Raw genomic sequence first — 23,111 nt, 5'->3', positions numbered from 1 at the left:
GTCACAATACCCAAGAGGGAGTGTTGTGGCTATGGAGATCTTTGAGGGCATCAGAAAAAAGGAAACAGAACCTTATAATAATGGAAGCTAGACACATGAGAGAACCATGGAAAGATGGGATCAGAAATAAACTGATTAATCTCCCAGTATTTTCCCACCAATAAGTGACATCATGGATAATCTGTGACCTAGCTCCATAATACTTCTGGTTATTAAATGATTACCAATGATAGATTTAAAATTTACAATTGGTTTATGATCAGTTTCTGTTTGCAGAAGTTCCAAATTTCTCTGACCCTTTGCTTGTGTCAGTGTTACCAAATTTCACTCCTCTCGAGCCTGGATCTAGTGTTTTACCATCTCCTCAGAAACCAATGGCAGCTACCTCTATCCAGTTACCTATTCTCTTAGATTTTCCTCATATTAAATTGAAAAATACCTTTAAATGTCTCAACAAAAATGAAGCCTCAGTAATATCTCATGATTTAAACTTCTGAATCCAGGTAATATTTGCATAACTCTCACTGTACCCTATGATACACCCTTTCTGAAGTATGACACCCACGTCTGCTAATGGTTCTCTGACTATGGATCAACCACAGTCATGCAGCATTTTCCATTTTCCTTTCTGTTTATTGACTGCACCATTGTGTGTCATAATACTGATATGTGAATAAAAGACTCCTAATTTTCTTTATAATTCCCATTACTTATGGATTTCTATTATTGAAATGGAACTTGACAATGCTGTCTAGCAAACTGGATGAATTTGCTTCCCTCAGGAAATGTTGTTCTGCAGAAGGGGTAGTGGGAATCTGTGAACATTGGTATAACTGGTGCTTTCTACATTGAACCTAACAGCTAAAAGAATGAATCACACACAATGCTGGATGAACTTAGAAGGTCAGGCAGCATCTAACACAGGTTAATAAGCAGTCAACAGTCAACATTTCAGGCTGAGACGCTTTATCAGGTCTGGAAAGGAGGGGCGAGAGAGGCCAGAGTAAGAAGTTAAAGGGAGGGGCAGGTGATAGGTGAGACCAGGAGAGGGGAAAGGTAGATGGATCGGGTGTAGTGGTGGAGTAGGAAACTGGGAAAGGACAGGTGGATGAGGTAAATGGCTGAAGAAGGAATCTAACAGGAGAAGACAGTGTACCATGGAAGAGAGGGAAAGAGAAGGGGAACCAGAGAGTGTTGATAGCAGGTGAGGAGAAGAGGACAAGTAAAAGGTTAACCAGAATGGGGAATGAAAAAAGGGAGAATTTGAAGAAATTGATGCTCCATTAAAGAATGATAAATTGGGGCAAAGCCAATTAAATGCAAATGAAACATGCAGCATCAGTGTAAATAACAACAGATGCATCAGTGCAAATAACAATGGAGACATAAGTGTAAATAATGACAGAGACACCGGTGTGAATAACGACAGGAACACCAGTGTAAATAACAATGGAGACACCGGTGTAAATAATGACAGAGACACCGGTGTGAATAACGACAGGGACACCAGTGTAAATAACAATGGAGACACCGGTGTAAATAATGACAGAGACACCGGTGTGAATAACGACAGGGACACCAGTGTAAATAACAATGGAGACACCGGTGTAAATAATGACAGAGACATCAGTGTAATAACAGAGACACCGGTGTAAGTAACTACAGAGACATCAGTGTAAATAATGACAGAGACTCCGGTGTAAATCATGACAGAGACACCGGTATAAAATGACAGAAACGCCAATGTAAATAACAACAGAAATGTCAGTGTAAATAATGATGCTATGAAGTTGGCTGTTGGTTTGCTCTTATACCAAAGATTTTCACGTGTTTGTGGAGATAATTAGAAGCATCTTTCAGAAGTCTGTGATCAATATTCTTCATAATTCCAGGTTATAAGTATGAATTCAACAGGGTGTTCATGTTTTGTGTGAGGAGTTCACAATCTCAGGTTGTTGGCTTCCAAGTGGAAGACACAAGTAAAGATCTAGATCGAGTCCTAACGAGATGTGTGAGGTCATGTCTTTCAAAGATCACTAGAGTAAAGATGATTCATTATGGAAATAACCGATGACCTATCCTTCATTTAATTAAAGTTCCTTCAGGACACTCTGGATGCACTCTTCAACATCATGATGGAGCATTCTCACACAGATAAATATGACATCCTTGTCTTCGATGCTTTGGTAAGGCACTTCTTGTAACTTTGCTAATGTAATTTTTGCCGGTTCCTTCTATTGTTGGGTTTTCCCTGTGGAAAGTAAAGAGAAATTAAGGAAGGCTGATCAAGTCTGGGTAGGCTGTTTGTTCCATTCCAGCACTCTTCCTTATGCCAGCCCATGGGATTTGTTTGAAGCATGTACAATATTTGGGCTACCCTAAACCTCTTAAATATCTTTGTGGAAGTGGTGGTGAGCTGCCTGCTTGATACTGTCCAGGTTGTGATTTGTGATTGAGCTTGCTATGTACACCGAATGTTGAGGAAGAAAGGGTGATAAAGTTCCACACACCATAGTCCTTGCTTCTTCCGTGCAACCCCTCCTCCCGCCAACAGGGAGGAAGATACAAAGGCCTAAAAGCACGGACCACCAGGATCAAGAACAACATCTTATTACGTCCTGCTGCTATGACTATTGAACAGACCCTTGTATGATAAGCTGTACTCTTGACCACACAATCTACTTTAACCTGGCTTTGCACCATATTGTCTGCTTGCACTGCACTTCTACTGTAATCAAAATACTCTAAACTGCTTTCTTTTACTGATTTCACACGTGCTACCTTGATGTATTGATGTGAGTAATGATTTGTATGCAAAACAAAGTTTTTCACTGTACCTCGATACAAAAAAAAACTATTTTCTTATTTGTGGACACAGATTCTGCAGATGCGGGAAATCCGAAGTAACACACTCAATCCCTTCTGGTGTCTCCAGCCTTCCTCAGCTTCTCGGACACCATGCTCTAGTCTTCTGCCCACCCTGGATCTTTTCATCTCTCACTACTGACAGGACATCAACCATCTCGACTTCAGTACTTCTCACTCCTATTCAAACCCTACCCCCTATGAACACACTGTCCTCCACTCACTCCACACCGCTATCAACCTCATCATCAAACCTGCAGACAAGGTGGGGTGGTGGTGGTGTTGGTGATGGTGGTGATGGTGATGGTGGTGGTGGTGGTGATGGTGGTGGTGATGGTTGTGGTGGTGGTGGTGATGGTGGTGATGGTGATGGTGATGGTGGTGGTGGTGGTGATGGTGGTGGTGATGGTAGTGATGGTGGTGATGGTTGTGATGGTGATGGTGGTGGTGATGGTGATGGTGATGGTGGTGGTGGTGATGGTGATGGTGATGGTGATGGTGGTGGTGGTGGTGGTGGTGGTGGTGGTGGTGATGGTGGTGGTGATGGTAGTGATGGTGGTGATGGTGATGGTGGTGGTGGTGGTGATGGTGGTGGTGGTGGTGGTGATGGTAGTGGTGGTGGTGATGGTGATGGTGATGGTGATGGTGGTGGTGATGGTGATGGTGATGGTGATGGTGGTGGTGGTGGTGATGGTGATGGTGGTGGTGATGGTGATGGTGATGGTGATGGTGGTGGTGATGGTGGTGATGGTGATGGTGGTGGTGATGGTGGTGGTGGTGGTGGTGATGGTGGTGGTGATGGTAGTGATGGTGGTGATGGTGGTGATGGTGATGGTGGTGGTGGTGATGGTGATGGTGATGGTGGTGGTGATGGTGGTGGTGATGGTGGTGATGGTGATGGTGGTGGTGATGGTGGTGGTGGTGGTGGTGATGGTGGTGGTGATGGTAGTGATGGTGGTGATGGTGGTGATGGTGGTGGTGGTGGTGGTGATGGTGATGGTGATGGTGATGGTGGTGGTGGTGGTGGTGGTGGTGGTGGTGGTGATGGTGATGGTGATGGTGGTGGTGGTGGTGATGCTGTTTTACTCTGGAGCTTCTCTCTGTCTTTTACATTGGAGCTTCCATACCAGGTGGTGATACAAGCAGTCAGACTGCCTTTCACTGTACATCTATCGAAATTTACATGGAGCTTAGGTGACATTCCAAATCTCCTCAAATGCCAAATGAAGAAAATCCTTTGATGTGCCTTACTCATGCTTTTTATGTCAGATGAAGTTTTTAAAAATCCGCTTGAAATCTAATACAACTGCCACCCTCCCCCTACACCTTGATCAGTCCAATAAGGTGGCCAAATTTCCACCTGTTTTGTCCATTTACTAGACTCTTCATTTTAGGTGTCTTTCAATAGATGCCACCGCAGCAGTTTTTAAAACCTTTCTCTCTTATTGGAGTCCGGTTTGCAGGTAACATTAATATATTCCAGTACAGCTCAGGCTAAGGTAATCCAACTAATACTGATGTAATTTGAGCCTTTCTCTTCAGAATTTCAATGTGTATCAGTGCCAAAAGATATACAGAGCTCAGCACTGATTGCCTCGATCTTCCCTGTGCAAGCTGACCATGGGAAATGCAAGCCATTGCCTTGAATATTTGACGCGAAGACCTCAATCTGGGACAGTGTTGTTGCTATGCAGAGCTTCTGCAGCAGCTGCTGCTCCTAATTCTTTAATAACGTGGTTGCAACAGAAATAAAAATTATTATGATGAAGCTCTCTGTGGTCCTTCCCTTTCGGCAACCTCTATGGATGCAAGGCAACAATTCAGTTTAATTTGATGGTCATCTCAAAGCCCTGCTAAGAACAAGGGAACAGGAATGGCAATATGAGACTGCACTAATAATGCAGAAGACCAATCTAACAAGCAGAGCAATAAGAATTTAAATCCCATCATGGCTGGTGGAAAGTCAGAATGGAGTCAAATCCTCAGTGGTTCTAATTATGCTTGTAATACAATGAAATCTGGCATTCTTGCTATCTTTGTACTTTATGGAGGGCTCTAGCCTCAACAACTTGTTAACTCATAACTGGACAAACAAGTTACACAGGGCAACTGCGGATGCACAATAAAAGTCAATCTCCCTGTTGCTCCCACAATCTAAAAGTGACTAATAACAAAAACATACAACCACAGAATGTTCTTCAACTACCTTACCAGCTTGACTTGGACAATAACTGGTGCTTCAACAGAGGATAAGAATTTGGAATTTTCTTCACAAGGCTACAATAGGAGTATCATTGGTGTAAGTAATACAGCACCTCTAGGAGTAATTTGAGCTACATATTCCCAGAGGTGTAATTAAAGATGTGTGCACTGGTTGTATCCACCTTCATGAGATCATGAACTCTTTGTCAGTTCTCCATTCATGTTCTTGACCCCACTCCTGGCATTGACCTTGACAGTTTACATTGTATCTTTTAAGGGTTTTGCCCATTTGCAGTGAAAGGACCACTCTCCTATTCTCTACCCCCATGAACCCTGCTCATCTCCATATCATCTATCAAGACAGAACACAGATCAGAAGAGCATAGGAGTCCATTTGTCCAGGATCTCTGTGCCAGCCATAATGCCAATGTGAACTAATCCCACCTTCCTGCACATAACGTATATTCCCCCATTATGAAGGGTCTGAGCCGAAAGTGTTGATTGTTTACTATTTTCCATAGGTGCTGCCTGGCCAGTTGACTTCCTTTGGCATTTTGTGTGTGTTGCTTTGGATTTCCAGCATCTGCAGATTTTCTAGTGTTTGTGATTCCCCCATTACTGACCTGTCCTTGTGACTGGCTAAATGGATCTTAAATGCCACTCACACACCAGCTCCCACCGTTTCCCTGGTAGCACATTCCAGTCACATATTACTCTCTGCATATGAAAATGGTTACTCCATACACTTCCTTGAAACTTTCCCCTCTCACCTTAAAGCTATGTACTCTAATAATGTTATTTCTTGCCTGAAGAGAAAGATGTTGACTATCTACCTTATATACACCCATCATGATTTATATAGTTTCGATTGAGCTTGGATTATTCATGATTAATTCTAATACCTTTCTTTAACTTAGTACCAGTGAAGCATATTGGTCAAAGTACACAAAGCAAGCCCTGTAAGAGAAGTTCAATAAAAAAAAACAAACTCCTGTTTCAGGTTGACACTGTCATCAAAGCTGATGGTTGTAATATTATGCGTTTTATTTTACAGATATACATAATAGGATTGATCGCAGACCGGAAATTCCAGCATTTCAATGCTGTCCTCGAAGCCTACATTAAGCAACATTTCAGTGCTACTTTGGCTTATAAGTAAGTTCTATTGCTGAAACTGGTAGTGATTGCTGCCTTGCTTTTAATTGGATCATCCTGTATCACTGCATGATTAAAGTCCAACAACTCAGACCAACTAAGTGCTTACACATACAGTACATATAGTGCCTTGCATTTTCCTATCATTAGTGGAGCACTGCTGATAGATGTGAATATTATGGAGTGCATATTTATTACCATTGTGAGCGCACAACTCCTTATATCTTCATCTGAGGAAGATCAAGAAAAAAAATTTCATGTGGAAAATCTAATAATGGTCACTAATAAAGGGAGCAAAGTGTCTTTATCTGAAGAAATTGGACAGCTAAATCTTCTTTTCTGTGGATTAATTGTAACAAGTTATACTAATTCATCTTAGGTAATGCTTTAAATAGGGAAGGTGTGGGGAAATAGAACACGGGGAGAGAATTGAGAAATTGGAGATGCAAAGGAATGTGGAATCTGATTTTAAGATTCCCTTAGGGTTAACTTGCCGGTTGACTTGATAGTAAGGAATGCAAATGCAATGATAGCTTTCATTTCAAGAGAACTAGAATATAATTGCTGAAGTTTTATGAGGCATTGTTCAGGATGCATTTGAAATATTTTAAACAATTTTGGGCCCCTTATCTAAAGTAAGGTTTTCTTGTCATGGAAAAAGTCCAGAGGATGTTCATGAGAATGAAAAGTTTAATATATGTGGATCCTGTGATGGACTTCAGAGGATTTCAATGAAAACTAATGCATACTGAAAGGCCGACATAGAGTAAACGTGGAAAGGATGCTTCCATCAGTAGCTGAGTCTAGGATCTGTGGGCCATCACAAAATAAAGGAGCATCCCTTTAGAATTGTGGGGAGAAATTTATTCAGCAGATGGGAAGAGGAGCTGTGGAATTCATTACCACAGAAGTTTGTGGAGATTCTGTCACTAGATGTAGTTGAGTCGAAAATTGATAGGTTCCTGACTGGTAAGGGGATTGCGGGGGAGGGTGTAAGGTTTAGGTGGACAATGTGAGAGAATGGGCCTGAGGCAAAGAAATCAATCATGATTGAACAGTGGAGCAGAGCTTAATTCTGTTCTAATATCCTATGGTCTTAATAGACAAGGTACGACTTAGAGGAAGATGGTTTATGCAGAGTTTAAGCATGATCATTGACTATTTGGACAAATTAAATGATTTCTGTGTTGGTAATTTTGTGTTAACCTATGTGTTACTTATCCTAAAAATTTTTCTTCTCTAACCAACAAATTTCCATCCCCTCCTTCCTCTCCTCCTTGAAAGGTCACAGCTAATTTTACAGTGCTTCATCATTTAAAAGAGCCTCTCCTGTGCCTTTGCCAGTTTTTCAGTTTTTCTGTATATCTTCACTGCCAACCAACTGGAACTGTGAAATTCCAGGGAAATTAGAGGGAAGTGAATCTTGGAAAACCTCTGCCCCTGAAGTTGGTGAAGGCCAGGTGATTGGATGTATTTGGGGTAGAGATTGATAAATACTTAAAAGAATAGGAACTGAGGGTGATGGGGACTTGAGGCCTGCATTGATCAGCAGTGATCATTTTGAATTATTAAGCAGGCTCAAAGGGCCCGACGGCTTGCCTATGCTCCTTTTCTCTTGTACTGTTGGATCCATACACTGGGAAAAGCCATTTCCAAAAATAATTAGGAAACACCGTTGTGAAAAAAAATCACTTTCTAGCAAGAAGAAAGAGAGAAAATAGGAAACATTAAACAAAACACAAACAATGGTAGCTTGTAGGTTATAAGTATACAAACATCATAATGATAGCTGGGTAGATCTCCATATGCTTACCCCAGGAACACAAAAGTGAATCTGTCTACTCTTCATCATCGACTGCAATTGTTTCAGTGGGTGGATTGGTGATAAGCAAAATCACAGGGTTTTTTTTTGTCTCGACCTTGCATCCTTATGCTATCCTGCATTATGAGTTTTTGCTATTAGCATTAATACATTATTGAAATATGGTGAGACTCGTGTGACAAATCCATATTCTCTTGAGGAGGAAATAGATGATATTGAAGGGAAAAAGAAATTGGAAGCATGGATTAGGAAATACTGTTTTGTAATGTGGTAATGGGGACTGATAGTACCAACTGAGAAAAATGACCAGGGTGAGTAGTTGTGATGTCTGTAGACAGGAGTAAAAGAGTGAATAACATTGAACAGAAGGAGTAGACCAGGAAATAGTTACAAAGCTCACTGAAACTACTCCACAATTCAATATGATCATGGCTGATCTTATATCTCAAGTCTGTCTTCTTGCCTCATCTCCATATTCATTGATGCCCTTGGTTTTCAGAAATATATTAATTTCAGTTTTGGAAATGTGCAGTCATTGAAAATTTCACCTACCAGGGGATGAGTGGTAAGGATGAAAGCAATTTCTCTTCATTTCAATCCTAAAAGGCCAACCCCATTTCCCACACGATGATGAATCTGTCTTTCAGCATCAATCCTTAATTAGAAATATTAAAATAAAGAAGGTATATCTGTGAAAGTTGGAAATTTAGTTTGCTTTGGTTCTTTGCATACTTAGGATCAAAGGGATGATATGCAACTGAAAAGATAGTGTGCATGATACCACTTCGGTTTAGTTCAGTCTTCAGTTTAATCAGTTTGAGAGGCTTTGTTCACAAGTTGTGGCCTTATTTTTGATCATTTTCTAAGTTATAGTATATATAATCTTTCTGCATAAATCAATAGAACACCTCTGTAGCAGCAAAAACTAATCCAAAATCAAAAGAAAACTGTTGCCGCTAGCCTGCGACCACCAGGGGGTTGTTACACTTGCATGACACAACCTCTGCTCCAACAAAATGATTATTATGGTGACTAGTTATCATAATAAATATGCAACACAAAATACAAAGCAAATAGAAAACATATATATATATATCTCCTACAACCTCTATATAAACTCAAGGGAGTTCACAGTTTGAAGATTCCAACATTGATTCTGCCTCCTGTACAAGTTGATTACAGACATTTCCCTTCTTTTCGAGCTTGGTGTCTTGTATCCTTAAGATCAGGTGTTGAGGTATCACTTTATTCAGCTAAGGAAAACAAATTATTCAGGATCTCTGTACTTATCCTCTAGTAACCTGTTATCAATTTAATGATGCCATAGGTAGACTCTGGAGTTCAGTGAAATCATTTTTTCCTATAAAGAATCTGAGTGGCAAATTTTAGATAGTTGTGGATTCTCTAGTGTATAATAATGGGAGCCAGAACTGTAGTAGTAAAATCTAACGTGATTGGATTTGATGACTTCATTTAAACAGGTCAAGAGGTTTATACCTGGCAGAAAATAGCTAAATCGAGGCCTGATGAGGCAACATTCAGTTGTATTAAAATTAATTTCATTAAGCAGTAAGAAAATACACAAAACAATAGTAATAGTCAGCGTTGCCTTGTTCTGTCAGTATGAAATGATCAGATAATGTTACAAAATAAAGAAAATTCCATGCTACCCCACAATCTACAAAATATTCTTTCTGTGTCCTGCCCTGAACTTGACCACAGGCTGTAATCCTTTAATGTTCTAAAGCCTTTAGCTGCCCTGGTGCATAAAAACCCACAAATTGCTGGAGGAACTGAGCTGGACAAAAGAATGGCTGACTGATCCTTTTCCATCACAGATGCTGCTTGACACCCTACGTTCTGTCAAGCATTGTATTTTGCACCATATTCCAGAATCTGCAGTCTCTTTTGTCTCCTTTTCACTGCCTTAATTGCCTTGCAAAACAGTTTTTTACAGATCACATATTCTGATTAGTTTATTGTAATATACACCAGAGTGCAATAAAATCCCTTGCTTGATTGAAGCTCAGAGAGTAAACAATATACATGGAAATACTAATAAATAGAACAGTGAGTGTTAAACAGCAGAAAAGGTGCAAAGATATTATATACTACAGGAATGCAGAAAGAAATGCTGAGGAGTGTTTTGGTAGCTGCTTGTCATCTTTCTAGCAACTTCAATCGTGGTGAATGACAATTAAGGAATTTATACATACATAAGAAACATATTCTAATTCCCAATATAGCTAGCAATTTACTTATTGCTTGTTGCTGTGAGGAATAAATCTCCATATAACACCTGATAGAAGGTCTTGGCCCAAAATATTGACTCTTTACTCCCTTGCATAGATGCTGCCTGACTTACTGTGTTCATCTGGCATTTTGTGCGTGCTCCTCAAGATCTCTAGCATCTGCAGAATATTTTGTATTTGTAATTCACTTAATATGTTTCTTCCTTCTCAAAAGAATAATTTTGTTTTCAGTTCCTGCACCTGGCATCTAAAACTTTTTGTTGTCAGTATTTAGCCAAATAAGGGTAAATCAACTCAAGAAAGGAGACAGAAATGAAGGACAGATCTTAAAGAGACTATAAAAACACAGTCTCCTGCTCAAGCAAAACATTTTCAAATGGTACTGGAATTTCCACCTAGAAGTACATGTCAAATGTGTGAAGAATTGTGAAGAGTTTCCTGCATTATTGCAATATTTACCTTTTTGAATATTGCAAATTTGCTCAGGTCACCATTTAATCAGTTTTAGATTTACTCTTTCCCAAATAATGAATTATTTATTTCGCTAAGAGTATTTCAATCAATAACTTTTGATATCTGAAGACTCGATATGCTCAGTCTTTCACACTTGTAGCTCCTCTCTGTGGCACATTCAGGATCTTCATGCCTTTCTTGGGTGTCAGTACCTAGAGATGAACATATTTTGAACACTTGATCTTCTGCAGGTTACAGCAGGATTCTGTTCCTGTGAACTGTATGCAAGTTGGAATTTTGACTACAGACCGAGATCCCACATGGCAGAAGATGCCTGCAGCCTTGCAGCAGCCAACAACGGCATCCTGCCAGTTTCCCAAACACTCCTTCATATGTATGAGGTGTCCATAAGTTGGGCATTCATTAGCTGGAGGCTGCCAGTGCCATAAAGGGAACTTTTCAATGATTCAGTATCTTATTTTCTCTAGTGACTCCCAGCTTCCTTTTCTCAGAGCCATCTCTGTTTCAGGAGCAGCCCCTTTGCTTCTGAGTCAAAAAGTCGGTAGATTCACATTAATTTTGAGAGACTTAAGCAAAAACCTGGGGCTAATATGTTGGTGTGCTGCTGAGGGATTTCTGAACTGCTGAATGTGCTATCTTGCAGATTGATTTTAAAAGGAAGCACTGTCTCCCCTCCCAGCTTAATATACACAATCTCGGAGCACCATTTCAAAACTCTAAACAGTCCTCTGGATAACATTTATTTCTCAGTCAACATCTCTTAAAACAGATATTCTGGTTTTAATTGCACTGTTTTATGGTAGTCCTTGCTCTGGGCAAATTGACTGTTGTATTTCTTACACTGCAGTATTTCAAATGGACTTAATCATTTGTAAAGAGCTTTAGGCAGATGCTGTAGAAGGCCATAAAAGGCACTTTTATATAATTCAGTATTTTATTTTTTGAGTAAGCTGTTTTATCAGTTTCTGGACACCAATTCTACAAATTCTCTTCAATTTCTTTAAATATGCTGGTAGATATTTCAACATCAGTTATTTTATTTGAAGATCCCAAGGTTCCATGCACATTAAAATCAAGTTACTAACACATGTACATCGCTATTTAATAAGCTGTTTATTGATTATTTTCTCGCTTGGATATTGTTCTAGAAAACTGATGACAGTTTTGAAGAACTACCTGGACATATGTTGTGAAGGCAAGCAGTGTGAACCAATCTTACGCACTTTGAAAGCACTGGAGTACATCTTTAAATTCATTGTGAGGTCGCGATCATTATTTGCACAGTAAGTTCTAGACGTTGATTTAATTAATTTATTAAATGATAATTTAACTTTTCGTTCAGACTGCTGGCTTAAAAAATAAATTCCAGCTTGATTTTTTAAAAAGTAATGTCAGTCAGTCCATTTGACTTTACTATTTAGAAAGATTGTTCAGTTGGAGGACTTCAATGAATCCCAGAACGAAGAGATGAGAAAGATATGCCAGAACAAATACTGTAGTATCTGGAACAGTTATTGACTTGCTCTCAATGATGAATAATAAACAGTTGAGCGTGCTTTCCTCTGCATCTTAGCTGACACTTTATGATGGAGAATCATTAGTAAAGTCATTATGTATGGTACATAAAAGGATATAAAGTTGCTGGGAAAGCTGCTGTTTTACAGCACCAAAGATGTGTATTCAATCCAAATCTTGAATACTGTCTGCATGGAGATAGCACTTACTCCCTGTGGCCATGTGGGTTTCCGTTCAGTGCTCCAGTTACTTCCCACATTGCAAATTTATGCATTTGGCAGGTTAATTGGGTATTGTAAAAAATAAAGTCAATTCAATTCAATTCATTCATATGCCTGTCTAAGAGCCACTTGGATGGTACTTTCATATTTGCCTACACTATCAACCCAGGCAGCACATTCTAGATACCCACCACTTTCCAAGTAAAAAAATACTTGCTCTGCACATCTGCTTTGAACTTATCTCCTGTTACCTTCAACGTCAAATGCCTCTAGTATTAGGCATTTCAACCCTGGGATAAAGAAACTGGCTGTTATAATGTTATACATCTCTATTAGATTTCCCCTCAGCCGCCACTGCTCCAGAGAAAGGAGTCCAAGTTTGTCAGTCCCTTTTCTTATAGCACATGCCCTCTAATCCAGGCAGCATCCTGATGAACCGACTTTGCACCCTCTCCAAAGTCTCAATGTTTTTCTTATTTTGGGGTGACCAGAACTGAATGCAATACTCTACATGAAACCTAACCAGCATTATGAAGCTGCAACATTGTCATTTCCTTAACTAATAAAAGCAAGTGTGCCATATGCCTTCTTTACCAGCCTATAGACCTGTGTAGCCATTTTCAGAGGGCTTTATACCTAGACCCCAAGATCCCTCTGCACATCACCATCATTATGAGTCTTGCCATTAACAGTGTACTGTTCATTTGGCTGGTTAAACTCCATCTGCCATTTCTCTGCCCGTATCTGCAACTGATCTTTATCTCACTATATGCTTTGCCACACTTCTATGCTATGCACAACCACAGTACAGAAGTGCTAGGCATATATAAAAAAAGTCTTTAAAGTGAAGATACTTACAAAAATAAATGAGAAGTTTCTGAATATCAAAAAAAAATTCTATAAGGAGCAGTAAACAATAAAAATTTAAATCAAATCAATAAAGGCCATCATTCGCCTTTAAAACTGCAGTCAGCTCTCTTAGGTACACTGCTGTGCAGTTTCATAAGAAAGTCAACTGGTAGGTTTTTTTAAACATCTTGGAGAACTTGCCAAAGATCTTGGAGACTTTATCTGTCTTGTATGCTTCTGTCTCACTGGATAATCCCAGTCTACCTCAATGATGTTGAGGTCAGGGCCCTGTGGAGACCATACCATCTGAAACCAGATAAAAAATCTAGGGTGTCTAAGACTTTTGCACAAAATATAGATAGATATCACAAATATCGGAGGCTCATTATGGAGAATCCATGTGAAACATCAGTAGTCACAGACCTCCAGCCAAAATGTCCCATTGATCACTAACTTCTAACTCCTTCTAACTTCTATGGGCAAACCAATTCTAAATTCAAACAGCCTATTCACTGAGGATCCCATGGAATTTAATATTCTGGATGCACCTCCCACAAAGGACCTTGTCAAATGTCTCACTAAAATTCATGTGGACAACATTCATAGCTCTGTCTTCATCAGTCATCTTCATCATGTCTTTGAAAACCTCAATCAAGTTAGTAAGACAAACTTGCTCCTCCCAAGCCCATAGCAAACTTCCTTAATTAGCCATGTATTTGCCAATGTTCATCAATCCTATCCCCATGAATCCTCTCCTGTAACCTCCATACACAGATGTGGGTCTAACCAGTCTGTTGTTTCCAGGATTATATCTATTTCCTTTCTTGAATAAAGGAATAACATTAGCTATTCCTCTAGAGAGGACATGAAGATATTGATCAAGGTGCCAGAAATCTCATCTATTGCCTCTCTCAATAACCCATCAGCTCCTGGGCATGTATAATATTGTTTATGAAGTCCAAACCTGCTCCTTTTTTGTCTTGAAATGTCCAAAAATTAGCACACTCCACATTGATCAGTTTATTCTCCATGTCCTTCTCTTTGGTAAATACTACTGTAAAGTACTCATTTAGGACCTCATCCACATCCTCTCTCTCCAAGCACATATTCCTTTCTTTATCCTTGAGTGATCCTATCACTTGTTCCCTAGTTATCCTTTTGTGTGTATATTTAATGAGAAAGTGGGGAGGATAAAAAAATAGGATTACCATCAGTTTGGTACAAATGGGTGGTTGATAGTTGATGTGGACCTCGTAGCCTGAAGGACCTATTTGGCATTGTAGCTCAGTTAGAAGAGCTATTACTTTATGGCTCTTATGATCTGTATTCAAACTTGGCCATGGGTGTCCATGTGATTTAGTACCTTTCAATTCTATCTTTGTGAGTTACCTCCTGCCATATCCCACAAACATCTGTGGGTAGATAAGTTGGCCACTATAATTACTAATGAGTAGGTGAGTAGTAGAATTAGCTGATGGGAATGTGAGGAATATAAACATTAAAGTTAATATAGAATGAAGGTAAATGAGTTGGTGAAGTTTGGCATCGACTCACTGAGCTGACAGCCTGTATATGGGTCTCTCTGTGGCTCTATTTCCAGCAGCAATCATAGAGCATGGAATGACACAGCGCGGCACAGACCCTTCAGCCCACAATTTTGTGCTGACCTTTTAACCTACCTCAAGATCAATCCAACATCTCACTTCCACATAACCTTCCACGTTCCTTTCATCCATCTGCCTAAAGAAATTTAAAATGTCTCTAATGTATCTGCCACAATACCTGGCAGTGTATTTCCTCCTAACACCTTGAATAATTCACTCTTGTATTAGCCATTTCCTCCCTGGGACAAAGGTGCTAGCTGTCCATTCTATTCATCCCTTTTATTATCAACACACATCTATAAAGTCATCTTTCATCCTCCTTCCCTCCAAAGAGATCATTGCTAACTCACACAACCTATCCTGGTAAATCTCCTCTGCACCCTCTCTAAAGCTTCCATATCCTTCCTATAATGACAAGACCATAACTGAATAAAATACTCGTGTGGTCTAACCAGAACTTGATAGTGCTACAACATTACCTCTACCTCAAAGCTCTTGAACTCAATCCCCAGACTAATGAAGGCCAACACACCATATAGCTTCTTAAACACCTTATCAACTTGTGCAGCAACTTTCAGCGATCTTCCACAATTGCTACATAAGGTGTCTTCCAAAGAGTCATCTTAGCTCTTGCAGTGGATTGCATGTTTCTGAGCCAAAGAGTTGTCTCAAGCTTCATACCAACACCAGAGCACCTTAACTGGGAATGATACTTGGAGACTGATGTGTTTTCAGAAGAATTATTCTGCACTGACCATTTTGTTCTATAGCCCAGTGATCATTAAATTAACTGTACTCATTAAACAGGAATTATTTTGAGATAATGTAATGAGCAGTTATCACTGGAGGATATTTGGAATAAATGGGTCTGTTCTTAAATTGGAAAGAGGTAACTAGTGGAGTGCACCAATGTTCAATTATTTACCATAAATATCAAAAGCTTTGAAAAGTGGGTGGAGTATAAGCTATCCAGATTTGTTGATGACATAAAGGTATGTGGGAAGGCAGACTTGATGAGGAGATTGAGACCCTGCAACAGATATAGTTAGGTTGAGTAAGCAGGGGAAAAAATTAGGAAAATGGTGTTCAATGTGGGAAATTATGAGGTCAGCACTTGGTTAAAAGGAATTGTATTCTTCATGGAGGTCGGTGACCAGTGGTGTTCTGCAGGATCTGTTCTGGGACCCGTCCTCTTTGCAATTTTTATAAATGACCTGGATGAAGAGGTAGAAGTGTGGGTTAGTAAGTCTGCTGATTACACAAAGGTTGGGGGTATTGTGGATAATCTGGAGGGTTGTCAGAGGTTACAGTAGGACATTGATAGGATGCAGAACTGGGATGAGAAGTGGCAGATGGAGTTCAACCCAGATACTGTGAAGTGATTCATTTTGGTAGGTCAAATTTGAAGACAGAATACAGTGTTAATGGAAGGACTCTTGGCAGTCTGGATGATCAGAGAGTTCTTGGGGTCCATGTCCATAGGATACCCAAAGCTGCTGTGGAGATTGACAGTGTTGTTAAGAAGGCATATGGTGTGTTGGCATTCATCAACTGTGGGACTGAGTTTAAGAGCAGTAAGATAATGTTATAGCTATATAAGATCTTAGTCAGACCTCACTTGGAGTACTGTGTTCAGTTCTGGTCACCTCACTACAGGAAGGATGTGGATACTATAGAAAGATTGCAGAGGAGATTTACAAGGATGATACCTAGATTGGAGAGCGTACCTTATGAGAATGGGTTGAGTGAACTTGGCCTTTTCTCTTTGGAATGACAAAGGATGATAGGTGACCTGATAGAGGTGTATAAAATGATAAGGGGCATTGACAGTGTGGATAGCCAGAGGCTTTTGCCCAGGGCTGAAATGGTTAACACGAGAGGGCTCATTTTTAAGGTGCTTGGAAGTAGGTACAGAGGGGATGTCAGGGATAAGTTTTTCACATAGACTGGTGGCTGTGTGGAATGCACTGCCAGTGACAGTGGTAGAGGCAAAGGAGTGGGTAGTGTTGAGGAAACAGAGAGCCTGCAGAGAGACTTAGATAGTTTAGGGGCATGGGCAAAGAAGTGGCAAATGAAATACAATGTTGGAAAGTGTATGGTCATGCACTTTGGTGGAAGAAATAAACGGGCAGACTATTATTTAGATGGGGAGAGAATTAAAAATGCAGACATGCAAAGGGACTTGGGAGTCCTTGTGCAAGATACCCTAAAGGTTAACCTGCAGGTTGCGTCGGTTGTGAAGAAGGTGAATGCAATGTTGGCATTCATTTCTAGAGGTATAGAATATAAGAGCGGGGATGTGATGTTGAGGCTCTATAAGGCACTTGTGAGACCACACTTGGAGTATTGTGTGCAGTTTTGGGCTCCTTATTTTTGAAAGGATATACTGACATTGGAGAGGGTTCAGAGAAGATTCACAAGAATGGTTCCAGGAATGAAAGGGTTACTGTATGAAGAACATCTGGCAGATCTTGGGCTGTATTCCCTGGAGATTAGGAGAATGAGGGGATATCTCATAGAAACATTCTGAATGTTAAAAGGCCTGAACAGATTAGATATGGCACAATTATTTCCCATGGTAGGGGATTCTAGGACAAGAAGGCACAACTTCAGGATTGAAGGGCGTCCTGAGATGCGGAGAAATTACTTCAGTCAGAAGGTGGTAAATCGTGGAATTTGTTGCCACGGGCGGCTGTGGAGGCCAAGTCATTGGGTGTATTTAAGGCAGAGATAGATAGGTTATTGATAAGCCAGGGCATCAAGGGTATAGGGTGAAAGCAGGGGAGTGGGGATGACTGGATAAAGTGGATCAGCCCATGATTGAATGGTGGAGCAGACTCGATGGGCCAAATGGCCTACTTCTGCTCCTAAATCTTATGGTCTTACGGTCTTATAGATGCAATAGGGTCTTTTCAGAGACTCTTAGATAGGTACATGGAGCTCAGCAAAATAGAGGGTTACGCGATAGGATAATCCTAGGCAGTTTCTCGAGTAGGTTACATGATTGGTACAACATTGTGGGCCGAAGGGCCTATAATATACTATAGATTTCTATGTTCTATGAATCAGAAGATTATTTCTAAATGAAGAGTGAGTTAAGTATAAAGGCATGCAAGTGTTCTTGTACAGCAAATAATTAGGAAGGCAGATGGCCTTTCAAATGGTCTTTAGTGCTAGGTAGTTAAGAGTTTTAAATTAGAGAGGTATTGTTGCAATATACAGGGTGTTGCTGAGGCCATTCCTGGAGTACTGTAAGCGGTTTTGGTTCCTTTATCTGAAAGGGATACACTAGTTTTGGAGGTTGTCCTCAAGAGAGAATCTGGACAAATTTCTTGAAAAGGACATTTGTCCTACCTCAAATGACTAACAAGTTCAGTGCTTAGGTGAATAAGGAATGATCGATAAAACATGTATGATTCTAAAGGTGGATGATGAAATATGTGCTTGCACTAGAAGGGGCGATTTGAACGAGGGAATTTGGGACAGTCATTTAATCCTGCATAGCAACTTCTTCTTGCAGAAGGTGATTAATCCCTGGAGCTCCTATTCCCAAAGGATTTTAGAGTCTAGATCATTGAGGTATTTGAATATGAGGGAGAGAAATAGTTTTTTTAAAGGTTGGAAGAGTAAGGGCAATTTGAAACTGAAACATATAGAAGAGGACTTGAAAACTGGAGCAGATCAACCATGGTCATATTGAATGGCAGGGCAGGCTTGAACAGCTAGCTGGCCTAATCCTGCTTCTACCTTAGACATAAGACTATAAGACATAGTGGCAGAATTAGACCATCAAGTCTGCTCTGTCATTTCACCATGGCTGAGAAGTTACCAGTCTCCTGCCTTCTATCCATATCCCTTCATACCCTGACCAATCAATGATCTATCAACCTCCGCCTTAAATATACATAAAGATTTGGCCTCCACAGCTGCCTGTGACACTCCTACCATAGGAAACATCCTTTCCACATGTATTCTACCAAGGTCTTTCACCATTCAATCGGTTTCAATTAGGTCACCCCTTATTATTCTGAATTCCAGTGAATACAGGCCGAGTGAATACTTTCTAATATTCTTGTATGTTCTTGGATGGTATGAATGCATGCATGAATACAAATCATTCATTTATGAGGATAGTAGAGGAGGTAAATTTTGAATCTGTTTGGACTTTTAAAACAAATAAAAAACAAAATATAGGTCTAGAAATACTTCTGCACTTCCAAAAGAACATCACACAGAGATAGATGTGTGTTGAGCCAGTAGAACTGTTGTCCTTAAGACCCCACAGCAAATGACCCCAACTTAAAATGTCCTGAACATCTCACAGTACAAGGAGTTTTCCTCTAATACCTTTGCCTTGGTGGAGATGGCTAACGAATATAGGTAGTTGGAGAAGCAGTCACGTTAGGGCCACATGTGGATTTGATGGACAAAGAACAACAGGGTAGGTAAAGGAGAGTCAGAACTTTTGGGCAGTCAGAGGAGCTTGAGGATAGGGTTAAGGTAAAGATGAGTGAGGGTAGTGACAATTGACAATGGGCTAGGGCCAGCATCATATTTGACTGCTGAGGAACTGTGATCAGTTTCTGGTAGGTGTTTTAGAAATCTCTCCAATGGAAAGGATGACTCCATAGTCTTTGAATTGGAAGCAAGCGTGAAAGAAGATAGCAGCAGTGTCAGCTCCCTGAGGAGAGGGCTTTGTGGAAGTGAAGAGTAATAATAACCTCAGCAAGACACTTGGAGGTCATTTGTAGGTGTCCCAGAGGCAGCAGCCTTAAGCAGGGCCTCACACAGAGCTTGGAGCCTAGTTTTCCAGGTAAGAGACAATGTGATAGCAATGGTTAGAAAACATGTTTAGCACTAACAATCTGACATGAACTTCCAGGAATGAATGTCTAAGGAATGTCAATTCATGCCTTTAAAAAATATAAGTAAAAAATAATTGAATTTCAGAAAGTTGTGAAGAGAGAAGAAAGGGATAGAAGTAATGAATCATACGTACTCTTTGAATTCTCATTGATTTCCAATACACCATTCATGCAATTTCCAACTTGGAGAGAACATTGTACAGCCCAAGAACATGTCCTTCAGTCCATTTTGAACTCTAACACCTCCCCTTGCAAAGCAATGCTAATCTCTCTGTAAAACAAATGCTTGTTTTGCATATTTCATTTAAACTCCCCCCACACTCACCTTTAACCAATGTCCTGTAGATTCATATCCCCACCTTGGGAAAATGCCTTTTCTGTGACTTACATAACTTTATATACTTTTATCAAGTTGCCCCTCAGTCTCCAGCCTCCAGAGAAAACACAATGTACGTTTGTCTAACCTCTCATATATAGCTTTTCAACTCCAATCCAGGTTTATCCTGGTGATTCTCTTTTGTGTTCTCCAAATCATCTATATCCTTCCTGTAATGCAGTAACCAGAACTCCACACAGTACTACAGATGTGGCCTGACAAAAATTTCATACTGTTGCACCTGACTTCACAACTTTTATACCCAATGCCCCCACCGATGAAGGCAAACATCCTGTACCCCTTCTTTACCACCCTTTCCATTTGTATTGGCGCTCTCAGGGCTCAATGGATTTGCACCCCAAGATCAATCTGTACATAATTGCTCTTGAAAGTCTTGTCATTTACTGTATATTTCACTCAAGCATTTCCCCTCTGAGTGTGTCACCTCAAACTTGTCTGGATTAAACTTCATCTACCATTTTTCCAACTAGATAGATAGATAGATGGATAGATCCTGATCGACATCCTACTATACATTTTAATAACATTCCTTACGATCTACAACTCCATCAATTTTCATATCATAGAACCCATTACTTCTTGGTTTTTAAGAATCAAAAACCAAAATTGGCATTACTTTAATGCACCTTCCGATGCTGTCCATGTAGAGTGTGCAGGTTTTTCATGAGACTGTGTGGGTTTCCTCTGTGAACACTGGTTTCCTCCCACATCCCAAGACATTTGGGTTTGCAGTATAATTGGCCACCCTAAATTTTCCTTGGTGTATAAATTGATGGTAGAATCTGGGGATAATTGATAGGAATTTAGGGAAGATAAAAATGGGATCAGTGTAAATGGATACTTGATGCTGGTAGCCTGAAGATCAATTTTCATACAGTATGACTATATAATAAATACAAAAAATGGTTTGCAGTATTAACAAGGGCTACAACAAAATGTTAAAATCCTTTCTTAGAAATGCTTTACTTATAAATATTCACAGATTATTTTCGGTTTATGAAATTCAGTCTTATGTTTTAAAAATGGAATGTTGCTCCCCCATCTACAAAGCCTTTCTCTTTGTCTCAGACTGTATGAAGAGAAGGAGCAAGCTGAGTTTGAAGAATCACTGAAAAGGCTGTTTGAATCCATCAACAACCTGATGAAGAGCCAGCAAGTGACAACAATTCTGCTGCAGGTCAGGTGGCCTCTTCGCCTACTACAGATGTAACCTTTTAGGAACTTTCTGTGTGCTGCAATGAAAAAGATTTGCCTTCACATCATAAGTGGCTACAGAAAAATAACTCACATTCATGGGTTCACCAAGAGTCTGTGGGAGGTTATTGTCACTGGAAGAAATAACCAGTTAACCACCTGACACTGTTTTTCTATGTAGTCTTAAAAGTCTTTCCCATTTTATATCTGCACTGTTTCCTTTTCAAAAGTCACTGTTTCCATCTGGAATGCACAGCATAAAATACTGATCTGATAAATGACTTTCAAAAGGATTTGGATAAATGCTCGATTGAAAGATATTTGCAGGTCTATGGGGTGAGAGTAGAATGGGACACATTTTTCAATAAGTCAGTAAATCTTTTACTGATTGCCATTCATCCATCCTATATCATTTGTCATTCTACGAATGATGATTTGAATGGCTATTTTTATTTGTCAGTCCTACCTTCCTTACCTGCCAACTGTCCAACAGTGATGTCTATATTGGTAGAGCTTCAGTAGCCTGAATGGTCTATGTGTTGAATGAGACTGTGTAGCTTAGGTGGTGGTGTGGATTGATCTATTGAAATTATTCTTATATCCATGCTCAAGGTATGCCTAATTTTCCAATATACAATTGTTCATCTATTATCTTACTCAAAATTCTTCCTACCTTTTACATCATTCCTTGCTAACCATTGCTTCCCCTCTCATTGTTTCACAAATGCGATAGAAAAAAATCTTTCATTCTTAAAGGATAATGAAAGAAATAAAGAAAGTGAGAGAATGTTGAAAGGAAGAAACAAAAAAACATAATTTTGGAGAAAGAGAAGGGAAAATAACTTTAGAGGCCTGTCAAAGACATTTGTTCTGAATCAGGGTTTCGGCCTGAAACTTGACAATCCCTTTTTTCCAGAGATGTTGTGCAGCCTGCTGAATTCCTTCAGCAGGTTGTTTGTTGCAGGAAAATAACTTTCAGTCTTATGCTCGTTTATCACATTTTAAAATCCCTCTTTCAACAAGTTTATTTTTTGTGATCTGTAACCGGGGGCAATGAAGCAAGTCAACTACACTTCCTTTGTAGCTGCAACACCATATTTAGCATTCTGTTTTCATTTCGACAACCTTGATATACTTATGTATGGCATAATAAGTATCATGCAAACAAAACCTTTTCACTGTATCTTGGTACATGTGACAATACGTAAACAAACCAATACATAAAATGTGAAATGTAGAACAGTACAACATAGCACAGGCCCTTGGGCCCACAATGTTGTGCCATCCCCTTAACCTACTCCACGATCAATCTAGGCAATCTCTCCTATATAGCCCTCCATTTTTCTTTCATCCATGTGCCTATATAAGAATCTCTTATGTTTACAAATCTCTTAATATTTAAAGCAGAGGTTGATAGATTCTTTATTGGCAGGACTTGAAGGGATACGGGGAGAAGGCAGAAGACTGGGGCTGAGAGGGAAGATAGATCAGCCATGATGAAATGGCGGAGCAGACTCAATGGGCCAAATGGACTAACTCCGTTCCTATGTCTTGTGGTCTCAAATGTTGCTGATGTATCTGCTTCAGCTACCACCCCTGGCAGTGCATTCTATGCATCCATGTCCCCACTATACTTTCCTCCCAATACCCTGAAGTCATGCACTCTTGTATTAGCCATTTCAGCCCTGAGAAAATT

At 39.8% G+C, this 23,111-nt stretch overlaps 1 protein-coding gene across 1 annotated transcript in view; it reads left to right on the top strand.

The window, feature by feature from the left end:
- LOC134349413 (dedicator of cytokinesis protein 2-like) overlaps positions 1 to 23,111 on the top strand; it is a 732,270-nt gene that overhangs the window by 215,982 nt on the left and 493,177 nt on the right. Inside the window, exons 20-23 of the mRNA XM_063053680.1 lie at positions 2,097 to 2,186; positions 6,122 to 6,222; positions 11,919 to 12,053; positions 21,290 to 21,398. Coding sequence (XP_062909750.1) covers positions 2,097 to 2,186; positions 6,122 to 6,222; positions 11,919 to 12,053; positions 21,290 to 21,398 — 435 coding nt within the window. The remainder of the gene's footprint in view (positions 1 to 2,096; positions 2,187 to 6,121; positions 6,223 to 11,918; positions 12,054 to 21,289; positions 21,399 to 23,111) is intronic.

Source organism: Mobula hypostoma, chromosome 7 (genome assembly GCF_963921235.1).
Source record: "Mobula hypostoma chromosome 7, sMobHyp1.1, whole genome shotgun sequence".
Classification (NCBI taxonomy): Eukaryota; Metazoa; Chordata; class Chondrichthyes; order Myliobatiformes; family Myliobatidae; genus Mobula; species Mobula hypostoma.
The sequence above is the reverse complement of the archived record's forward strand: the minus strand, read 5'-3'. Positions and strand labels throughout refer to the sequence as shown.